This window comes from Leuresthes tenuis, unplaced genomic scaffold, assembly GCF_036924035.1.
Source record: "Leuresthes tenuis unplaced genomic scaffold, fLeuTen1.0.hap1 SCAF_18, whole genome shotgun sequence".
NCBI classification, from domain to species: Eukaryota; Metazoa; Chordata; class Actinopteri; order Atheriniformes; family Atherinopsidae; genus Leuresthes; species Leuresthes tenuis.
Window position 1 is genome coordinate 15,707,822 of NW_027325372.1, and position 7,855 is coordinate 15,715,676.

Sequence of the window (7,855 nt, forward strand, 5' to 3'; positions counted from 1 at the left end):
GCAGGCCACATCCCCTTTAATGCTACTGTCATAACCTGCGATGACCAAAGCTCATGCTGTTCATACGTGTGCGTGCGTGCGTGCATGTATGGAGTGACGCTGAGATACTCTGAACAGTACTGTGCTTCATATCACTGATCATGTGAAGAAAGAGGCCTTTAATGGCCGAAAAGGCGAGGCTGCGAGGACACACTGAAGGATGTGTCGCTGAGGTAGGCACACTTATCGAATGTACTCTCCGGTCTGTTCTGCGTTAGGCTCGTGTAGACTTTTGTGCAAATGGTTGTGCGTTTGCACACGCGTGTGTGTGTCTGTGTGTGTGTCTGTGTGTGTGTAGCACGAAGATGCAAACCTTCTTCAGTCAGAAACTGTGCCAGTGTGAGCTAGTGAATCAGCCTTAAATCTATATACAGTACATACTGACCAGGAGACGCACGCTAGAGGGAGCTCTCCGTCACGTGACTGAACATTGCAAGGAAAACGGAGATCCTAGAGATATGGAGATATATCCCTAATCACTTTTATTCTAAGAAAATGTCTTTGATTTGGTGCAATATTTGTTTTTTTCTTTAATGCATGTGCATTTTGAATCATCGTGTACTGAAAATAGTCACTCGTATTCTTTTAATAGGAGAAAAACACGAAACCCCCCCCCCCGTCCCCCCCCCCCCCCCCCCCCCCCCCCCCCCCCCCCCGTCTTCTGACCCTGACAACTTAACATTCCGTTGTAAAAGTACAATGTTTATTTTACAGACTTGTTTTATAAGTCTGAGACTTTTTGTTTGTTTTTGTTTTGGTGGGCAGGGGGTATTTTCCACATATCCCCTGTCCACTCTTGCAGAATCTTGGCTTTGGGGAATGATTAAGCAGTGATTGGGGATTTTTCTTCCATGCCACAGCTCAATGATTAGCTCATGGGACTATAGATCGTTCAGAGAAGGCCTCGAACAGATGCTTCTTTTAACTCGGAAGTGGCGTTTTATGCACTCAGGGCCATCGTGTCGAGTGCAAAGAGATCTTTATGATGAACTTATGCTGCAAAGACACCCCCTTTGCGTGTGCCCCCCCCCCTCCTGCCTCAGAAATCCATAAACTAGGTCCAACAGGTTCACAGAGGAGACTGTAACCAATGGAATCACTGCTAATTAGCACTTATTGTAGCACCTGTGAGCGTCCTGCCTTCATTGGCTGAACAGAGCCTCATTCTGCTGCAGTCATTGGACAAAACGCCCTCGACTGCTGTGATCTGCTTGCACTGACCAGCCCTGGTGGACCCTGAACTCTGCAGCCTCTCTTTTTGAGAGGTGAATAATGTTGTCGCCATGATGGAGGAGATGTCACCTTTATCTATCTGCAAACCTCTCCATACCGGAAGGCTTGGTTTTTTTTGTTTTGTTTGTTTTTTATTTTTTATTTTAACCCCAGTATATACTAATCTATTATAAAGAAAAATTGTGCATATCTGTGTACAGTATGTGTTAATAGTGTGCCTAAATGTACTGTCAACTCTATTTTCATATTTTTCTTTAACCGAAAAAACAAAAACGAGTCAATCAGAATGTCACATTCATTTTGTGTGACTGAAAATGACTTTGGGGTGTCTTTTTTTTTGTTGTTTTTGTTTTTTGCACCATGCTTATCAAACTTTTTCTTGTGAGCACGTGTGCTCTGATCAGTATAACACTAATAAAAAGCAACTCAGACTAAAACACCAGTAGTTCAGTGTCTTTAATGTGGTTTCCTTGCCGTCTTTGTAAAGATCTGCAGGTTTGGATGATCATTATTATTATTTTACACCCACTTAATTCAATTCAGGATCGCAAGGAGCTGGAGCACCTTGGACGAGTTGCGAAAATCAGCACTTGGGGACAGTGTCTGAAGTACATTCAATCGGAGTGAAGGGGCAAAAAGCAGAAGAGCTCACTGCAAATAAGAGTTGTTTATAAAGGAGTCACACTGAAGCAAATGATGGACCATCTTCCACACAGCATTTTGACCTGATAACAACAAAAAGAAGTAGCTCGAGTTTAGTGAAAATGAAATGAAATTAAGTCCTTTTTGAAAAGTTTCCCAGTGATGTGGGGGCGGGAGATCAACAATAATAAAAATGAAGTTATTGTTACTACACCTGTGTTTTATTTTTGTTTCTTTTTGGAGATGACATACAAGGAAAAAAAATAAATTAAATGAATGAGGTGCCCCTGTCATTTCCACGATGACAAGAGATTAGAAGCAGCATTTTCAGTTACTCTACTGGGTTTTCCTCTCCATTTTTTATTTAAGCAGTCCCACGCACACTAATGCAAAGTCTCAAATCAAACGGGATTTCTGCTGGTAAACAGTCTCTCTGGCTCCGTGCCATACAGATAGTTCCTCGCAGTCCACATTTGAGCTCTTTCCCAAAGAAACGCGCAGTTTTGCGACTTCTTCGCAGTCTTCATGTCTTCCTCTGCCCCTTTCCCACCGGGTCCGTGAGGACAACAACTCCCCAAGCAGCCAGACCTTACAGACAAGCACAGATGTGGATTTATTATCATTTAAAACGGTTAACGGGAGGGAAAAAATGTTTTTAAAAAAAAGGTGTTTTCTAACTTACTTGCAGCAAACGTGATCTGCGCCACGGTCCCCATGGAGGTCGGTCCGCCTTGTCGCATCACCCTCCGCGCTGCGCTGAACACATAAGCTCCACACAGGACCAGCCCCCCTCCGGAGATGACTCTGCAGCTCCAGCAGTTCTTTAACATTTGGTTGGATTTGGACACGGGGGCTTCTGGGGCTGTTGACATTGTGGAAAAACAGCACGCGAGCTAATGCTAATATGCGTGGTTGGAAACGTCTGGAGTCATCAGACGACCTCTAAATGCAAACCGGGTTCTACGAACCTGAGTCCGTTTCAGGAAGAACCCGGTGAAATAAATGACCGAAAAAAAGGATTATGTGCAAAGTTACACTTCAACTTAGCAAAAAATTCTTTTAGCGGTTGACGTGAGTGCAGTAAGGTCGGTTTGACAAGGTACTTCCGGGTAATTTACGTCACCCTTCCTTTTTTTTTAGTACTTTCAAATTAAAAGTCGTCCATGACAGCAGAGTGTTGTCAGTGAGACATGATCCGACCGGCGTTGACCCAAACGTCCTAAACAGCGAGCCAGTGCACACTGCTTTCGGATCCAAACTCAGATATCATACATTACACTATTTCACAAGGAAGCCTGTTCTTATCAGCTCTTAGTGTTCCACATCACGAGCTGAGTCAGCGGTGCCTCACCGGGGGCCTTTGACCCCTCGGTGCTGCGGCTCCAACAGCGATCAGCATTCGTTACTCTGAGAACATTTCCACGATGTTTCTGTTCGTTGCTCTTTTCGTCATCCCTTGCGTTGGCCAAACAGCATTCGCTGTGGACTCCTCGTATGTTGCAGCAGTGTATGAGCATAAAGTTATCCTGAACCCCGAGCCTCGCGTCCCCCTGTCCCGCCGCGATGCCCTGCAACACATGCAGAAAAACCTGGACATCTACGAGGAACAGGCTGCCCTGGCCGCACAGCAAGTATGGACCGCAGTCCCCTGACTGTGTAGTTACACAACACAAGGGATGTTATACGTCTCTCTCATATATATAATATATATTTTTAAACTTTTTTGTGTTATGTATCTGTTAAATGCAGCGTTAGTAATAACGGTGTTACTAACGGCATTATTTTTTTTCCAGTAACGAGTAATCCAATTAGTTACTTTCCCCATCGTTGCAACGTCATTGCGTTACTGAGAATGCTAACATGACGCTTGTTGCTGCTGCTGCTAACCCAAGCCCAAATATATAAATATAGTGTTGTGTTTATTGTGCAGTAAGCCTAAAATATAGTTAAAGAGATTTGCACTACTTAATGGCCAGATTTTTCTTTGTTTCTTTTTTACCCAAGTTTACTCGCGTTTCTTAATTTTGCACTTGACTTTTATTTTCAATATTTATTTTTTATCTATTTTTATTACTGTGAATATCACATGGAAGGCTGTAATCCATTGAGTTCACATAAATACCAAATGTTCTAAAATACTATAAATAGTGTTTTTATTCTTTAATCAGTTAATATAAACATCTTTGACGTTAAAGATGTTATAGAACGTAACAGCGTATAGAAAATGAACAATAACCTCACAGTTACTTGCCTGTTACCTGCTGAGTAACTAATTACTATTACAATGAGGTGACTGAGTTACTAACCCAATTATTTTTTCGGAGAAGTAATTTGTAACTGTAACTAATAACTTTTTTAAAGTAAGATAACCAACACTGGTTAAATGTATCTTTACATTTAGTATCTTAACATATCAAAATAAAGTGAAGGAGTTTGTGTGGAAGCAGGGGAAAGTCTTCATCATGAACTTTAACAAAAGAGACAAGAGGAAATTAATATTTTTTAGCATTTCCCCATTGACCTTCACTTTTAACTATCTTACTCTTAAGTCACTTTAACTTTTGCTGAACTTTAAACTTGAAAGCCTGAAGTCTGTGGTGCTTATTGCCACCAGACTTCACAGATATTAAAAGCTTGGCTCATTGAACACGCACAAACTAAGGATCAGATTCTGGTTTATGGACTTCAAGAGAAATAAAGTGATGCCAAGGCGTGAGGTTGATGTCAGTGGATCGATGACTTATTATCTCCTGTCCCGCTTCTCCAACCTCTCACCCAGGGTGCCCAGATCCTGGTGTTTCCAGAGGACGGGATTCACGGTTTCAACTACACCCGTTCCTCCATTTCTGGCTACCTGGAAACCATTCCTGACCCTCAGGAGGAGCGCTGGAACCCCTGCGCAGAGCCAGACCGATACAGCAACACAGAGGTCCGCTTATACGTTTAGATTTGACCTCAACAAGCATGTCGTCATTCAGATTCCCCTTAATTCTGACTTTTGTATCGAGTGTTTTGACCAAGATGCACCACTAACCTGTTCTGTGCCTTCACTCTGTCTTTCTCCCAGGTTCTGCAGCGACTGAGCTGTATAGCCCGTCGTTACAACCTCTACCTGGTGGCCAACATGGCTGATCTGCAGCCATGTCCTATGAAGACAGAACCGTCCTCACTCTGTCCTCCTGATAAACACTGGCAGTTCAACACCAATGTAGTTTTCAGGTGCTGAGCAGCTGCTGAAATATAAGGCTGCAGTTTTCTTAATGATGCAAACTGTTGACGGTATTCTCTCTCGTGCAGTTCCGATGGCCTGCTGGTGGCCCGCTACCATAAACACAACCTCTACTTTGAGGAGGCATTTAACACACCTCCACAGGCTGAAGTCATTACATTTGATACACCTTTTGCTGGGAGGTTTGGCCTCATCGTCTGCTTTGACATCCTGTTTCACAATCCTACAATAACCCTGGTGAAAAGGGTAGGAAAGTACACACCGATCCACACACTAGTGTCCAACTCAGCCAACTGTGATCTTCTCACCCTTTCCGCTTTGCTCCTCTTCCAGGGTGTGCGTCAGCTTATCTTCCCCACAGCCTGGATGAACCAGCTCCCCCTACTGGACACAATCCAGTTTCAGCGGGCGTTCAGTCTGGGAGCCAACGTCACGCTTTTGGCTGCCAACATTCGTGACGACCGACTCATCATGACAGGAAGTGGCATCTACACCCCGGATTCTGCCACCTACCACCACGCCATGAGAGGAGACCCAGAGGAGGGCAGGTTGCTGGTGGCCAGGGTGCCCGTCTTGGACCCACTGTGGGTGGGACAGGGAGGAGCCACAGAGGAGAGGATGAGTCTGGGTGAAACTACCTCATCAGTGGCTGCAGATTCTAGTTACTGCCACAGAGGGAGCTGCGCTGATTCTCGTCCTCCTGCCTCTACAGATCCTTCCCCCCACCCCACCTTCACTTCCTCCATGATGTACGACCCGTTTAACTTTGTCCTCTTAGACGAGACAGAGGATGAACTCAGAGTGTGCGACGGCACTTTCTGCTGCCGCCTTCAGTACAAGTGGAAATCACAAGGCCAGAGAAAAGAGCTCTATGCACTGGGAGCGTTTGCAGGAACCCACACGGTGAACGGACGGTACGCCCTGCAGGTACAAATGAGGAGGAGTTTTCAATGTTTAAAACCGATTTACTGCAACGACCGATCCTTATCGTTGACCTGATCTCCATCTACAGGTGTGTGCAGTAGTTCGCTGCGCAGACTCGGAGGCCAGCTCCTGCGGACAAGAGGTGGAAGAGGCCGAGTCCAAGATGGACTTCGTGTTGGAGGGGATATTTGAGACCAGATACGTGCACCCATCGGTTCTGGCGAGCCGCCTGGTCCTGGAGCAGCCCGAGAAGCTGGACAAAACTGCAGATGGGCGAGTGGCAATGAAACACTCAAACATGACTGGAGGCCTCGTCACTGCCTGTCTGTATGGGAGAATGTACCACCTGGACAATAAATGAGCTGCTCTGAATGGCAAAGAGAAAGAAATGAAAGGCATTTAAAAAAAAAAAATGTAAATGGCTCCTCGTATAGCAGTCTTCCACCACGGCTAATCTACGTTTCACAGTTTCAAAGAAGCTGATCCTGATCTGGACCAAAATTTAATTTTTGCCTGTGCTCCTCCACTTTACAAAGTTAGATGGCAAGTCAGGTAGATTTTGCATGAACTTGCTCACAAACAGACAAAAAACAGAGGCCAAATCCTCATTGGATATGAAAATTCAGGCCAGGACCAACGATGACGTTCGGCTGTTAATCCAAAGCAAGTTTGTTTGTTCATCTGTTACTTATTCTTTCCAAATAGCATCCGACCTCCATCCAGCCTGAAATGTGCATCTTTCTAAAAATCAAATATTCAAGGTGAAGCAGCAGATTAAACTGTTACCAAACTCAATCTCTGGATCATTAATAAGTTAAAGCAACATACTGCCTGAACTAAAGAAAATGTGTGGCTGGAAGAATATCTTCTTTCCTTTATTAGAGGATGGTCCAGTGTTATTATAATTATCCAGGACATAATGGACACCTGTGGACCCGCTCCTCTCATGGCTGCCACTTATAGAGTTGTACTTCTGGGTCACTTAGGAAGAGGTTGGGATTTTTACAAGCAAAATATACATAATCTTTCTGACGAGGATGGGTCGCGGTTCAAAACTTTGTGCCAAACTCCATCTGAGATCTGCCGATTCATTCAAAGAACTTTGGTATTCCAACATTGGAATATTTATTATAATATTGGGAAAACATTCATCCGGCGCTCAGGTCTCTGCTTCCTGTCGCTCAGAGAATAGACTTTAAAACAGCTCTGCTCGTGTACCAGTCTCCTCATGGTCTAGCACCAAAGTACATCTCTGACATGTTAGAGGGGTCTCCTGCTGGTGCCCAGAGTCAGGACTAAACAAGGTGAAAATGTTATGCTCCTCTAATCTGGAACAGTCATCCAGAAGATGTGAGACAGGCCTCAACTCTGACCATGTTTAAATCCAGGCTGAAAACAGTTCTATTTGGCTGTGCAAATGATGTGCTAATGATTTTATGTGCCTTCTTGTGATTTTATGTAGCTGTAAAGCACTTTGAATTGTGCTCTACAAATAAACTTGCCTTGAAATCATAGTGCGTAAAGGTCAAAGCTGGAAACAAATGTTGGATGCACGTGGCCAACAGCTCCCACATATTAACATTGTTTTTTGTTTTTTTATTCCAACAGCTAAAAGATTACATCAGCCCTGGATCTGCTGCTCTGCCACTGAGGGTTCAGGTTAGGTTAGGCCAATTTAGTCCACTGAACCGTACCGTTCCCTCCCATCAGTGCTTGCTGCTGTCTCTGCACCACTGAGCTTACAGTGAAAACAGGAAGTACATTTAATCAGTATTGCCCCTAAATCGG

The 7,855-nt window shown here is 44.3% G+C and overlaps 2 protein-coding genes across 2 annotated transcripts; one reads left to right on the plus strand and one right to left on the minus strand.

The window, feature by feature from the left end:
- Nucleotides 1-785: 785 nt before the first annotated feature.
- LOC140275508 (distal membrane-arm assembly complex protein 1-like) lies at nucleotides 786-3,020 on the minus strand. The gene is made up of 2 exons (XM_072370988.1): nucleotides 2,597-3,020; nucleotides 786-2,502 (listed from the first exon to the last, which is right to left on the minus strand). The coding sequence occupies exons 1-2, from the start codon at nucleotides 2,784-2,786 to the stop codon at nucleotides 2,438-2,440; spliced, it is 255 nt and encodes an 84-aa protein (XP_072227089.1). The 5' UTR covers nucleotides 2,787-3,020; the 3' UTR covers nucleotides 786-2,437.
- Nucleotides 3,021-3,106: 86 nt separating this feature from the next.
- btd (biotinidase) lies at nucleotides 3,107-7,498 on the plus strand. The gene is made up of 6 exons (XM_072370987.1): nucleotides 3,107-3,545; nucleotides 4,694-4,843; nucleotides 4,982-5,133; nucleotides 5,212-5,389; nucleotides 5,477-6,070; nucleotides 6,156-7,498. Exons 1-6 carry the CDS (start codon nucleotides 3,339-3,341, stop codon nucleotides 6,426-6,428), a joined length of 1,554 nt encoding a protein of 517 aa, XP_072227088.1. The 5' UTR covers nucleotides 3,107-3,338; the 3' UTR covers nucleotides 6,429-7,498.
- The last annotated feature ends 357 nt before the right edge of the window (nucleotides 7,499-7,855 follow it).